Source organism: Salvia splendens, chromosome 16 (genome assembly GCF_004379255.2).
Source record: "Salvia splendens isolate huo1 chromosome 16, SspV2, whole genome shotgun sequence".
Taxonomy (NCBI): Eukaryota; Viridiplantae; Streptophyta; class Magnoliopsida; order Lamiales; family Lamiaceae; genus Salvia; species Salvia splendens.
The window spans coordinates 17,672,488-17,688,177 of NC_056047.1; the positions used below are offsets into that span (position 1 = coordinate 17,672,488).

General features: G+C 39.3%; 2 protein-coding genes across 3 annotated transcripts; one reads left to right on the plus strand and one right to left on the minus strand.

The window, feature by feature from the left end:
- The first annotated feature begins 2,671 nt into the window (after positions 1–2,671).
- Positions 2,672–5,300, plus strand: LOC121771489 (FT-interacting protein 1-like). Its single transcript, XM_042168274.1, has one exon. The coding sequence runs from the start codon at positions 2,861–2,863 to the stop codon at positions 5,183–5,185; it is 2,325 nt and encodes a 774-aa protein (XP_042024208.1). The 5' UTR covers positions 2,672–2,860; the 3' UTR covers positions 5,186–5,300.
- A 1,691-nt stretch (positions 5,301–6,991) lies between these two features.
- Positions 6,992–10,980, minus strand: LOC121771490 (FT-interacting protein 3-like). 2 transcript variants are annotated; one of them, XM_042168275.1, is made up of 4 exons: positions 10,749–10,980; positions 10,246–10,311; positions 9,801–9,865; positions 6,992–9,589 (listed from the first exon to the last, which is right to left on the minus strand). In XM_042168275.1, the coding sequence occupies exon 4, from the start codon at positions 9,566–9,568 to the stop codon at positions 7,250–7,252; it is 2,319 nt and encodes a 772-aa protein (XP_042024209.1). In that variant the 5' UTR covers positions 9,569–9,589; positions 9,801–9,865; positions 10,246–10,311; positions 10,749–10,980; the 3' UTR covers positions 6,992–7,249. The 2 variants fall into 2 exon arrangements, with proteins under 2 accessions (XP_042024209.1, XP_042024210.1); XM_042168276.1 differs by lacking the exon at positions 10,749–10,980 and adding an exon at positions 10,613–10,666.
- Between the last annotated feature and the right edge of the window lie 4,710 nt (positions 10,981–15,690).

Consider the following 15,690-nt stretch of genomic DNA (forward strand, 5'->3'; position numbering starts at 1 on the left):
ACTCTGAAAGGTCAATATTTATTCTCTTGTGGGCCCATAAGCCATTTTTCTCGTTTCTAATTTCTATAAATGGAAATTGGTTGTTATTGTTTGATAAGAGTTTCGGTTCATTAGAGTATTTGCTTTGCGAATATTTATTGAGTTTATTCATTCGTGTTCATTAAGTGCAACATGCAATATGAAAACAACTACATTATAATATAAACAATTAAATACTCCATGAGATTGGGTGTACCAAAATTCAAATTGAATAAACAATATACCGAACATTGTATATAGGTATTTCATTATCTATATGCCCTTTTATTAAATAAAAGAAAATTTTCATAAGATAACAATGTTAAATTAAAAAGGTTAAAGTTTATATCCAATAGTTAAGGAAAGAAAAAAAAATACTACAAACATGTTCTCAAATGATGTATCCAACCAATCACAATTTCAAAACGAGAGGATAAACATGAGATAAGTAAGTAGTTTCTGCATTTAAATTTTTTATGACCCAACTATTTGAATACATTAAAATCATGAAGAAATTCGTAGACCTAATTATCCATTTATTTGACCGACCACTTTATCAGTGCAATTTTGGGACATGATTTATTCCATACTACACTGGGGGGTCCACTTATATAGTTACACAATTTAGTTCTTTTTAAGACCCACAATATAGGGAAGACTTAAAATGATAATGTATTTAACTATTTTTTCAATAAGTTGATATAGTGAGCTGTAATGGATATAAATAGTACTTCTAGTATAAGAAACAACAAGGCTCTGAGTAGAACTGATTGTACAAGTAAAATTCAAAAACAAAACAAACTAGTAATTTCTAAAGATGAAACAAAAGGAATCACTTTTAGATTTGGATGATTTGTTTTTCCTTGACTCTTTCTTTTTGACGTGATTTATGAAGTAAAAATATTAATAGCATGTTAAAGATACAAAAAAGAATAAAGGTGCACAAAAAAAGCTGAAAAAGCGTTTTCTGGCGAACGTGGTCATGTATGTGCCTAATTCTTTTACTACTAATACATTTTTTCAAAGTGTTCCACTTTTTTTTTATGCAAGTACAATCTAATGTACACATATATTCCATCTTTTGTAGTAGTAATTGATTTGAAATATTTTTTCGAGCCGAATTCAAGTTTGGATATCACACATTATCTAAATTTTGACCAAATGAGCATCATGCATATGTCAAAATCCGTGATAAAAAAGTTTGTACTACAAAATATTCCATTGTGTTTAAGGAAATATATTGATAATAGGCATCTAAATTTAGTGCGCTAAACAAATGCAAGAATATCTGGAAAAAAGCAAAACTTACACAGGATGTTGAAGTGTAAAGATCACTTTTGTCATCATGGATTTCGCCATTGCAACACCTTTTTGGTTATTTTACGGAATATTTCAAAGTTTCCCTCCCATTTTCCATAGCATAATAGTATGTTCCTATTTCGGTTTATTACACTACATCAAAACAAACTCTCACGCGGAAAATGATAATGAATGACAACTTACTATGTAGAAAAACACTTCCCATACATCTAATAGGTCCGGAATCTCACACATTTTGCATTATACTCACGCGATCTAAATATATTATCTGGCGAGGAACCGTTTTACTAGTAAGTTTTTTTTTCATACATAGGAGTTCGAGATACATTCGGCAAGCGAACTAGCCCGCCACAGCCCCTCGTGACTCGAATACTTTAGCTTCCCTCCGACGGGTTCGGGCGTGAACTAGCCAATGTTGGCTCGTAGACTATACTCCCTCCAACGAGTTCAGCCCCGGTAGACTACCCGTCACCCTCAGACGCGTCCAGGCTCGAAAGCTTGCCAAGCCCCAAGGAAACAACCTTGAACAGGCCCACAGGGAAATTAATCCCAAAGTCGCGTCATCCAGGAGTCGAACTCAAGACCTCCAGGATGGTGCCATATCCTTGTCATCCTTCTCAACCACTTGAGCTAGGGGGCTTGGACCCGTTTTACTAGTAAGTTATAGTCCATCTGTTTCCTAGAAATAGAAATTCTTTTCTTTTTTGTCTGCTTCCTAAAAATAGAAAGTTTCTGTTTGAGAAATGGACCCCACAATCCACTAACACTAATTCCACTACTTTTTCTCCTCATCTCTCTTATTTGATCCATTTTTTTCTTCCTTTCTCTTACTTTCCTTTTCCTCTCTATTACTTTACCAATTTTATATTAAAACTCGATCGTTTCTAAAGTTTCTATTTTTAGGAAACAGAGCTAGTAGCATGTACTTCCTCTGTCCACGAATAGGCGTCCTGTTTTTTCATTTTAGTCCGTCCGCGAATAGGAGTCTCATTTTTCTATTTTAGTCCATCCGCGAATAGAAGTCTCGGTTCATTTTTACTATAAATGATAATAGTGTCTCACATTCCATTAACTCATTCTACTCATATTTCATTTAAAACTAATATATACAAGTGAGACTCATATTCCATTAACTTTTTTTCACCCACATTTCATTATGCGGCAAAGAAATGTGACTCCTAATGATGGACTGAGAGAGTTGCCCACATTTCATTATGCGGCAAAGAAATGTGACTCCTAATGATGGACCGAGAGAGTTGGACCTTTCTCTTCCCTTTATGTTTATTATAATTACATACTATGCATTAAGCATATAGTGGCCAGCTTTAAAACAATGCTTTTAGACAAAGCAAAATACTTTACACATAAACCTCTCGATCCAAACCTCAAACCAAAGTTGTTACTAGGAATAAACTAACCTCATCACTTCAGCCGGAAAAAAAAAGCACTAAAGCAACAAATCAACATATTATTTCATACCTCAAACATTTCTTCATACACTCTTCCAAATCCAAATCCTATCATGAATCCCCTCGACGACTACCGAATCAAAGACACAAAGCCCCGCCTCGGCGAGCGCTGGCCCCACGGCAGCGGCAGCGGCAGCCGCAGCTGGATCGGCGGCGAAAAGATCAGCACCACCTACGACCTGGTCGAGCAGACGTTCTACCTCTACGTCCGCGTCGTCAAAGCCCGCGACCTCCCCTCCAACCCCGACCCCTACGTCGAGGTCAAGCTCGGCAACTTCAAGGGCAAAACGCAGCGTTTCGACCAAAAAACCAGCCCCGAATGGAACCAAGTCTTCGCCTTCTCCAAACACAAAATCCACTCCTCCACCCTCGACGTCTCCGTCCGCGACAAGGAGGCTCTCGGGAGGGACGACTACCTCGGCAGGATTCAATTCGATCTCAACGAAATCCCGACGAGGCTCCCTCCCGACAGCCCCCTCGCCCCCCAGTGGTACCGCCTCGAGGACCGCCACCGCCTCTTGCGAGGGGAGCTCATGCTCGCGGTCTGGATCGGATCGCAAGCGGATGAGGCGTTCCCCGAGGCGTGGCACTCGGACGCGGCTGCCGTCCGCGGGGATGGCGTTTTCAGCGTCCGGTCAAAGGTGTACGTTTCGCCTAAGCTGTGGTACCTTCGGGTCCACGTCATCGAGGCGCAGGACGTGGCGGGGGAGGACCGCAGTCAGCCCCCGCCAGCTGTGTTTGTGAAGGGTGTGGTTGGGAATCAGGTTGGGAGGACTAAAGTTTTCCCGAACCGGACCGCCAACCCGGTTTGGGGCGAGGATTTGTTGTTCGTCGTCGCAGAGCCTTTCGAGGATGTTTTGGTGGTGACGGTGGAGAGTAAGGCGGCCCCCACGAGGGACGAGGTGGTCGGGAGGATGAGCGTCTCGATGAACGAGCTGGAGCGGCGGATGGACCACCGGCCGGTCCACTCGCGCTGGTTTAATTTGGACCGGTTCGGCATGGGGGATTACATGGAGGGAAAGGGGCCGAAATTCTCGGCCAGGATCCATTTGAGGGTGTGTCTGGAGGGCGGGTTCCACGTGTTGGACGAGTCCACGCTGTACATTAGCGACCAACGGCCTACGACCCGACAGCTCTGGAAGCAGCCGATCGGGATTCTCGAGGTCGGGATACTTGGCGCGAATGGGCTTCTCCCCATGAAAGTGCGGGACGGGAGGGGGACCACGGACGCCTACTGTGTGGCCAAATACGGCCACAAGTGGGTCCGGACGCGGACTATAGTCGAGAGCTTTAGTCCAAAATGGAACGAGCAGTACACGTGGGAAGTGTACGACCCGTGCACGGTGGTCACGCTAGGCGTGCTGGATAACTGCCATTTAGAGGGCGGGAACGGAAGGGACTCGAGAATCGGGAAGGTTCGAATCCGGCTATCGACGTTGGAGACGGATAAAATCTACACACATTCATATCCATTGTTAGTCTTGCAACCCTCAGGATTGAAGAAAATGGGAGAGTTGCATCTTGCATTTAGGTTTACTTGCATTTCATTAACACAAATCATATACTTATATAGTAGGCCACTATTGCCAAAAATGCATTACATTCAACCATTCACAATAAGTCAATTAGATAAGTTGAGAAATGAAGCAATGAACATTGTTGCATCAAGATTATGTAGAGCAGAGCCTCCCCTGAGAAAAGAAGTGGTAGAATACATGCTAGATGTAGACTCTCACATGTGGAGCATGCGGCGTAGCAAGGCCAATTTCTTCCGAATTGCCTCCTTCTTCACGGGCCTAGTCGCCACGAGCAGGTGGATAACGCAAGTTTGCCAGTGGAAGAATCCGATCACCACCGTTCTAGTCCACGTCCTCCTATGCATCCTCGTGTGCTACCCGGAGCTAATCCTCCCCACCGCCTTCCTCTACTTGTTTTTCATCGCGGTGTGGAACTTTAGGCTCCGGGCCAGCCACCCTCCACACATGGACACAAAAATGTCCTGGGCGGAGGGGGTGCATCCGGACGAGCTTGATGAGGAATTCGACACGTTCCCGACATCTAGGCCACCAGACGTGGTCCGGATGAGGTATGATCGGGTAAGGAGCGTGGCTGGGAGGATACAGACCGTGGCTGGGGATATGGCGACGCAAGGAGAGAGGTTTCTAGCATTGCTAAGCTGGAGGGATCCAAGAGCAACCACCATTTTCCTACTGTTTTGCCTTTGTGCAGCTGTTGTTCTCTTTGTTACTCCTTTCAAGATTGTAACTCTTTTGGTAGGCTTGTTTTTGCTTAGGCATCCAAGATTTAGGAGCAAGATGCCTTCAGCTCCGAGCAGCTTCTTCCGTCGATTACCCGCTCGAGCCGATAGCATGTTGTAGTAGCTCTTATTTCTGAGTATTTTACGTCTCGTGTTTTGTTTCATCATTGCATGTTATGTAAGCAACATATCGACATTGCACTGCTGAAATAATGGAGATAAATATTGTACACTAATTAACACTACTTTTTTTAAAAAAATTACTAAGGGTATTTATCGGCGGGTCAGTGACTGTTCCCCGCGCTGATTAAATATTTACTCATTCTCTACTAATGTAAAACTTTATTCCATCTTTGAAATATTTACTCATTCTCTACTAATGTAACATCGAAAATAAAGAAATTTGTCATATTGTAGCACATGATTTGGACCAACTTCTCTGAGTCGATGGACACTAACTTAAACTTTTAAAGGGTAAAAAAAATTATTTTTGAAAATATATTCCTCTCCACCTATTCTAACTTATTTCAGAATTTCACAAATAATGCACCTAGTCTTCCATGAAACATGTTTAATGTCTCCACTTTTTATTCTTTCAACTAAATTAATGCCCACTTCTCAACATAATAAAATTAATAAAATAAATAAAATAATGGCTCACTTGTATTGTAACCCACAAAATTGGTGGGTTATGTATCTATTCTCTCGGATTTCCGATGCTACCCTCTCCATCACGTGGCTTTCCTTCTCCCACCGATCCCCTCCTCCCACGATTCTCCCTCTTCTATTCTATTAAGTTCATACCACCAGCAAGATCATCACATTCCTCTGTAACGACAACTGTCCAGATACTCCTGCGGTAGTGTTTACGATCTCGGTGGCCTTTCAATTTTTGGATTTTGTTTCACTCCGCAGCCTCCGTCGGAGCACAACCTTCGGCGCATCGCTGGCCGACGCAGATTCATGGCCTGAGTTTCTATCGTAGTTGACCAATTTTCCATCTGATTTTCTGTTCAAATGGTTCAGCCGATTCTTCTCTGTGATTCTCCAAGGCAGTGATGATGATGTGGTTAATTTGAGCATATTTGATTTTTAAAAAAAACTGCTTAAATTGTGGAAGATATAATATTTGATGTTCTTTTGATTCTGGATTCTCAATTTGGGGAGGGCGTAGCTTTGTTTTTCGATGAATGTGAGTACTATACTATTATATTCTTTGATGGAGGTAGTTATTTACTCCTCATGTCCCATTAGAAATGAAACGTTTTCATTTTTGGTCTGTCCCATTAAAAATGGAACGTTTCTAAAAATGGAAACAATACTCTCTCTACTTTTTCTTCTCTCTTACTTTACTCTCTCTTCATTAACTCACAAAACAACACTACATAAAATCTTGTGCCGAAAAGTAAATGTTGCAAATTTAATGGGACGGAGGGAGTACATGATTAGATTGATAGTAGTAGCTAATTAAGTTATTAAATTTGTTTATACTATAAAGACTTGCACCACTAGTAACTAGTAGTACGAAAAAAGAAATATACACATTTCAAAATAAGGGTAATTATGTTATTTCATGTATTATCTAATATAAAAATCAAGATAATTAATCTTCTACCAAAGACGAAAAAGCTTTATCAGGGAATATCTTGATAAAAAAAACCCCACATTTCTTATCTTAATTTACATATCTTCATATATCCCAACTTCGTTATCAAACAGACCCTAAAGGTTCTTATTATATGTTGCAGATAGGCCAGAACTAAATTACTTTGGAAGCGTATATTTATAATTGATACTAGTAACAATGAAATAAAAGATGCAATATGAAATTTAACAGAAAACCCAAATAACTAGAACCATTAAAAAACAGAACTTGTACGAAATGGAGAGAGAAAATAGGATCAAAATCTCACTTCAAATTCATATATAAAGATGAAGAATATAGTACTGATTGAAATTATTGAATTGAATTTCAAGAAAGGAAATACTTGAGATTAGCATGGACATGTCTCAAAATAACCACCTTTTTCTCAAACCACAGATCCCTCAAAAATAAATAAACACAACCTAGAATTCCACTGCATATTCATGTTCACAAACATGGCATCCTCAAAAACAAGCTTCCTCTACGACGTCGACGGCCCGGTAACGGCATCCTACACCCGCAAAAAAAAACCCGAGCTGCTCACAACATGCAGTCCGTTCTCGCAGGAAGCCTCCGGAAGAAGTTGATGGGCACAGACGGGAGCTTGTACCGGAACCTTGGATGCCTCAAGACGTAGAATCCGCCGAGGAGAGCCACGACTTGGAACGGCGTGACATAGAGGACAGAAGCCGAGATCAAGCAGAAGATGACGAACAGGGCCGTCGCGCGAGGGTCCCTCCAGCTGAGCAGGTTCTGCAGCCTCTCCCCTTGCGTCGCCAGGTCGCCCACGACGGTCTGGATCCTCCCCGCGATGCTCCGGAGACGGTCGTACCTCATCCGCACTATGTCCGCGGGGCGGGAGGTCGGGAACGTGTCGAACTCCTCATCGAGCTCGTCGGGGTGGGCGTTGTCCGCGCAGGAGAGGCGCGTGTCCATGTGGGGCGGGTGCCTCGGCCTCCACCGGTAGTACCACACCCCGATCAGAAACAGGTAGAGGAAGACCGTCGGCAGGATCAACTCGGGGTACATAACGAGGATCAGAAAGAGGATGTGGATGAGCACGGTGGTGATCGGGTTCTTCCAGTTGCATATCGAATCGAACCATTTCCCGACAGCGACCAGCCCACTCATCACGCCCATGATACGGAAGAAGTTGGCCTTGCTCCGCCTCATGCTCCACATGTGAGACCCCACGTCGAGCATATACTCGACCACCTCCTTTCTGAGAGGCGGCTCAGCCCGATTCAGCCTCATCGAGACGATCTGAGTCGCCTGGTGCCTCAAGCTATCGAGCTGACTGACGGTTAACGGGTGGATGTAGTGCATTTTAGGCAGCAGCGGCTGCGAGTACAGATGCATCATGTTCACCAGAGACGAGCAAGTGAACCGCACGGCTAAATGGATTTCTCCCATCTTCTTCACCCCTGATGGGTGCAGGACGAGAAGAGGATACGAATGAGTGTACACACGATCCGTTTCCAGAGTGGAAAGGCGAATCCTGACCTTCCCGATTCTCGAATCCCTTCCGTTTTTATCCCCACCGTGCAAATGCCCATTATCAAACACACCAATGGTTACGACAGTGCAAGGATCGTACACCTCCCAAGTGTACTGCTCGTTCCATTTAGGAGAAAAACTGTCGATGATAGTCCTAGTCCGGACCCACTTCTGTCCATATTTGGCAACGCAATAAGCATCAGTCGTCGCCCTCCCATCCTTTGTTTTCATCGGCGAAAGCCCCTGCGCGTTCAAAATCCCCAACTCGAGAACGCCAATGCTCGACTTCCATAGCACTTTGGCAGTCGGCCTAAGATCGCTGCTATAGTGAGTGGACTCATCCAAGACGTGATAACCGCCTTCCAGACAAACTCTCAAATGAATCTTGCTGGCAAACTTCATGTCCTTTTTCTTTTCGCCTTCGACTATAATATGTTTCTCCAGATTGAACCACCTCGTATTCACGGGCTTGTGGTCCAGCCTCCTGTCCACGTACTGCAATGGGATACCACATCTTCCAAGAACCTCGTCCTTGTTTGGCGCAACGCGGTCTTCCACGCTCAAAATCAGTGGCTCCTCAAACGGCTCCGCAGCAACAAACATCAAGTCCTCATTCCACATAGGATTGATGCTTTTGCTCATCGAAACTCGTGTTCTCAGCGCTTGGTTTCCCAGAATGGCCTTCACGTAAACCTCAGGATACCGGCCTTTGTCGCTTGGCTGCAAGTCCTGAGCTTCGATCACGTTTACCCTCAGGTACCAGAGTTTAGGCGAGAGATAGACCTTCGACCTGATATTTGCAAGACCATCTGCACCACTGACCGTCGCAGCATCCGAATGCCAAGCTTCCGGGAATGCCTCATCAGCTTGTGTACCCATCCAGACAGCCAGCATGAGCTCACCCTTCGCCTTCTCGCTCTTCCTGTCCTCCAACCTATACCACTGCGGGGCCAGGGGACTGTCAGGAGGAACCCTTTTCGGGATCTCATTCATATCGAATACAACCCGGCCTATAAAGTCATCCTTCACAACATCCTTATCTTTCACCGAAACTTCAAGGACAGAGGCCTGGATTCGGTCCTTCGAGAAGGCAAACACCTGATTCCACTCGGGGTTCGACTTTTTCTCGAAATGACGGGTTGTGCCCTTATAGTTACCAAGCCTGACCTCAACATATGGATCACAACTACCGGAAACATCCTTTCCAGGTAAATCTTTTGCCTTCACAACACGTACGTAGAGGTACTGCATTTGCTCAACGAGGTCATAGGTGCTCGTCAGCTTATCACCGGTCACCTTCCCCCCACCGAGGTGGGGTTTGGTTTCCTTCAACGAGAAATCTTCGTGCGGTGGCCTCTGCATTTTTGTCAAACTCCTTTATACCTGTATTAGTACAAAATCTGGGATCAGGTTGCAAATACAACATTTAAATGATTTCGGAAAAACAGATCAATCGTAGCAATAATTACTAATAATAATTACTAATAAGTCCTTGATTGTACAAGATTGAGCTAACTCTAAAACTAACATGGTCTACAAACAGAAAGAAAGCAATTATAGAACTACATATGTGCTTCTAGTTTAGAATTGAAACCTGATATAGAAAAATCGTAAGTCCAAAAACTCAAAGTTGTACTTCCTTCTCGGAGTCCTTCAAGCCTGTGGGACGAAAGCAAGAAAATACGGGGATAAAGAAAGTAAGAATTTACATAAGCACAACCAACACAAAGGAGAAAACAAGCATTAGAAACAACATGAAGCATCATCCTAACTGATTCATCAAGATTCCATAACCAAGATGAATCCACTTAAAATGTGAGTTCATCAAATTAGAGACAAGAATGTATGTGAACATATGCATAAACTTTAAATAAATATAAAAAAACCAAGGATTTCAGCAGTACAATTGCAAGCACTTACGGAAAATCCAAAGGGGAATAGTCCTTAATGAAGCATCAAACTAGCAACTTGAGCAGATAATAAGCACAACAAACTAAAAAAAAAAAAGTTTCTTTTAACAAGAGAGATAAGTAGAGAACCTTGTGAAGGAGATTCAAGAAAGCCCAAAACACAACCTCAATGCTTCAGATCTGAGTCCTTAAAACCTGTGGAGAAACAAGAAAGAAATCTCAAGATCAAACATGGAAGCAGATCAGCAATAGATAACAAAAACACACACAAAGATTAAAACTTGAAAAGTGAAACACACACCAACACACAAGCTCTCTCTCTCTCTCTCTCTCTCTCAGAACATCTCAAGAACAAATGTGGAGTGCTCAAAACTCACTAAACAACTCACTATCTACTCATAAAAATTTGATCTTTGCAGTCAAAATAAAAACTTTTCACCACAGATCTTCAAAAACAAAAACCCACCAAGCCAAAAACAAAAATGCAGCTAACAACCTAAGCAGAGCAACATCCAAAGCTCATATTTTTCTCAATGGGGTTTGTGTTAGACAGTGAAATAAGTAAAGGGCTTTAAATAAAGATACAGCTGCTAAAGGTAAAAAAAGAGGGAGAGGGAGAGATATGAATATACCTTGAGGTTCATGATAAGGTTCTTGAGCAGATGGATTGCAACAACTGAAGGGCAGAAGAAGAAAGAACGAAATATAAAAGGGAGACGAATAAAAAGATTGGAATGGTTTTTGTTCTTTCTTGCCTTTATGAAGCAAGGAAAAAGAAAAAGCAAAATACACAAAACCAGAGAGGTTCAAAACAAAGCAATATATAAAAAAATTCCTTTTTTTGTGCAAATTTTCTTGCTCTCAATCGGTCTTTCACGCAAATTGAAATGGTGGGGGACACTGGTCGAGATCTGATGAATCCTCTTTATCAATGCCACCGAACCCAACGATGACTACTGTGTGAAATTTATTTTAAGTTTTACTAAATGTGTGTGCATGAGTATATTTGTAATAGTATGTTTGTCTCTCTCAATGGTTATTTTTTTATTAAAAAATCTTTTTTTTTATTATAGGGACATGTCTGGTGCCAGGCTTAATAATTTTATTGTTAGATTTTAAATAGTCAAATACTACTATATGAAAGATATTTTGAGCCATTAACTTCAAACAAAAATAAATATGTAACCAATTTTATATAATTAATTACTACTATAATTTAACTGTATTTTTTTATTGTTATTTACTACTATCACCTATCGAGGTCTGTCTGTGTATTATGGAGTAGTTATTAGTAGTAGCACTATTTTTTATAACTAGTTTCAAATATTTGAGTACATTTGTGTTAATGCATATTAACAAAACTCATTCCCCCCCCCCCCCCCCCCCCCCTCTATATATTCTTTCTTGATGTTCTATAAATTTTATGCAGTTTATGATTTCAAAGCTCAATTTTTTAATAAACAAAAACTAAAAAATTAAAATAATTTGAATAAAATAAATGTTTAATATTATTTGTTGAATTCGAATCAGCACGAAATAAGAATGTAAGTTATTAGCGATCTTATTTTAAGAAGTGGAAAAAAGTATTAAATAATTATATTCGTTTTGTGTTTATGTGTATCATTACGTTAGTACAAAAAATAACGGTGATTATGCAAAAAGTTAATGTACGTAACCGTAATTGGCCCAAAAAGTATTACATGTTGGATTGTAGTTTTAAATTCATTAGACGAGCACATGTGACTGATTTCGCTCTATTATCGGCAATATTAAATAAATTGGAAATATCAAAAATAGCAATATTAAATAATTCAATAAAAATATACTCCTCCCGTCCACCATTAGGAGTCTCATTTCATTCTGACACAATTTCTAATTGTTCAGAAGTTGAAATGTGCGTGAGCATGAGTGTTCTTTCTCCTTAGTTTTTATTTATTTTATTTTTTTATTATAGAGCCCACGTCACACGAGTCAGAAGTGTGGTCGGTATGTGGCACATGCGAACTATGTTGTGATTGGATGTGATAAAAAAAATAACAAATTTTCAATATAGAATTATAGAACAAAGAAGTATCTCAACTTTGTAAGTTAAAAATGTCTACACAATTATATTAGTTTATCAACAATTTTAATATTTTTAATAAACAAAGTTGAGGCCATTCTTACTTATATATTAAAAATTAGTTAGCATCGTAACGTGATCCTTATGTAACAAATTTATCGTTAGATTTTAAATAGTCAAATTCTATACGGAATATATTTTCAACAATTTAATTCAAACAAAATAAATATTGTAACCATTTTTGTATGGTAGCAGTGGCTAATTACTTAATTATATACTATATGTATTTTTTTCTATAGTTATTTAGAGCATCACCAATGGCGGACGTCCGGTCGGACGTGCGCGACGGGCGACCGGGACGTCCGCCATTATGGCAGGGGAGGTCGGATACGGACGTCCCGTGAGGACGTCGGGTGTCCTCTGACGTCGGCGCGACTGGCGGGCGGACGTCCGATTTTTAAATTTTGTTTAAATTTTTTTTAAACTCTATATATACGGCATGCTTATTTTGGAGTCGCCGGGTTGAACAACGACATCAACGTTCTCCAGTCGTCGCCCCCGTTCAATGCTCAGTGCAATGGCGTTGGTCCCGCCATCAGTTTCGTCGCCAACGGCAACCAGCACAATATGAGATACTATTTGGCGGATGGGATATACCCAAACTGGCCCGTCTTTGTGAAGACAATCAAGCATCCGCTCGGACAAAAGAAGTCATACTTTGCGAGCCGTCAGGAAGCAGCGCGCAAGGATGTGGAGCGGGCATTTGGTGTGCTCCAGAGTCGATGGGCGGTAGTCAAGGGTCCTGCACGGCAGTGGTATATTCCCAACATCGGCGATGTCATGTACGCATGTATCATAATGCACAACATGATTGTCGAAAATGAAGGTGCGGAACTGACTCAGTGGACCAATGAAGATGATACGGGTGCAGGTCCAAGTCACGGCGTGGCCACCGCGAATGTGAATATGGGGGTACCTCATGGAGAGGTCGAGCGGATGCGTGCATTTGCCCACATGCGGCAAACAGATGCTCATGTTCGACTTCAGAACGATATTATCGAAGGGGTTTGGACGCGGAAGGGTTGACGTTGATGTTAGTACTTTTTTTTTGTTTTATTAATATGTAATTTTTTTTTCAAATCATAGAAAAAGTAAACCGTGACTCTTATTTGCGGACGGACCGAAATGAAAAAACGGGACTCTTATTCATTGACGGAAGAAGTATTTTGTTTAGATTCAAATCAGCACGAAATAAGAATGGAAGTAAATAGCGATTTTATTTTAATAAGTGGAAAAAGGTATTAAATGATTATGTTCTTTTGTATTTACACGTATCATTACATTATTACAAAAAAATAACGGTGATTATACAAAAAAGTAAATTTATATACCGTAATTGGTCCCAAAAGTATTACAGGTTGGATTATAATTTAAAATTAAATAAATGACACATGTGGCTGACTTCGCTCTATTATCGACAATATGAAATAAGTTGGAACTATAAAAATAGCAATATTAATTCAATAAAAATATACTACATTCGTCCACCATTAGGAGTCTCACTTTTTTCTAGCACAATTTCAAATTGTTCCGGAGTTGAAATTTGTGTGTGCGCATGACTATATATGTGTAATTTCGCAGTTTGTTTGTTCTTTATCTTTAGTTTTTATTTATTTTTATTTTTTCACTTTTTTACTATAGAGCCTACTACATGCGAGTCAAAACTGCGCTAAAATAAAATATAAAAAAAAAAACTGATTTTTAATATAGAACTAAGTACTATCTCAACTATGTATATTAAAAATATCAGCTTATGTCTTTATATTGATATTTTTAATAAATTAAGAGTGGAGATAATCCTTAGTTATGTATTAGAAATCCGTTAGCATTATAATGCGACCCTCGTGTAATCGATTTATCGTTAGATTTTAGATAGTCAAATACTATATGGAATATATTTTCAACCATTAAATTCAAACAAAAATAAATATTGTAAGTTGTAACCATTTTTGTATAGCAGTAGACTAGTAGTAGGTAATTATATTACCATAACTTAACTGTAATTTATTTATTTTAATAATTATTTACTTCTATTTCTTATCGAGGTTTATGTGATTTTAAGTTATAATTATTTAATCACAATCACTTTTATTATATTTTTTAACTGGTCTCAGATATTTGAGTACACTTTTATGATGCGTAGTAATCAACTCATTCCCTCACTGTATATATATTATTTCTTGTTGTTTTACCAAATTTAAGTAGTTTATAATTCCAAAGTTCAATTTCTTAAGAAATAACTAAAAAAATTAAAAAAATTTGAAAAATAAATTCAATATTTAATAATGTATATTGCTTGTTTGGATTCGAATTAGCACGAAATAAGAATGGAAGTCAATAGCGATCTTATTTTAATATGTGGAAAAAAGTATTAAATGATTATATTCATTTTGTATATATGTGAATCATTACGTTAGCACAAAAAATAACGGTGATTATGCAAAAAGTTAATTTGTGTAACTGTAATTGGTCCCAAAATATATTACAAGTTGGATTGTAATTTGAAATTTATTAGACGAGACACATATGAGTGACCTCGCTTAATTATCGACAATATGAAATAAATTGGAACTATCAAAATAGCAATACTAAATCAATAAAAATATACTCCATCCGTTCATCATTAGGAATCTCATTTTATAATGGGACAATTTTTAATTGTTCAGGAGTTGAAATGTGTGTGTGCGTGAGTATATATATGTTTTTTTTGTTCTTTCTCCTTAGATTTTATTTTTTTTCACTTTTTTTTACCATTGAGCCCATGTCATGCGAGCCAGAACTGTGGTCGGGACGTGACACATGCGAACTTTGTTGTGATTGGAAGTTCTTGTAGTTGGGATGTGATAGAGAAAATTTATTTTTCAATATAGAACTAAGAACTATCTCAACTCTAAAATAAGTTTATCAACATAATAATATAAGTTTATCCACCCAATTTTTTCATTGATAAACGTATATCGTGTTGATATTTTTAATATATAAAGTTGAGATGATTCTTAGTTGTGTATAGAAATTAATTAGCATTATAATGTGACCCTCATATGATAAATTTAACGTTAGATTTTAATTAGAAAAATACTACTCCCTTCGTCTCGCAATAGAAGTGACTCTTATTGTGGGCACGACTTTAAGAAATGTAAATAATATTGGGTTGAAAAAGTTAGTAGAATATGAAACCCACTTTTTTATATTGGTTTTATATTAAAATGTGATTGTAGTGAATTAGTATAATGTGCGACCTACTTATCATTTATGGTAAAAATTAAATGTGACTCTTATTGATGGACGGACGAAAATGGCAAAGTGTTACTCTTATTGTTGGACGAAGGGAGTATATGGAATATATATTCAACCATTAAATTCAAACCAAAATAAATATTATAACCATTTTTATATAGTCGTAGTTAATTATACTACTGGTAACTCAACTGTAATTTTTTAAAAGTTATTTA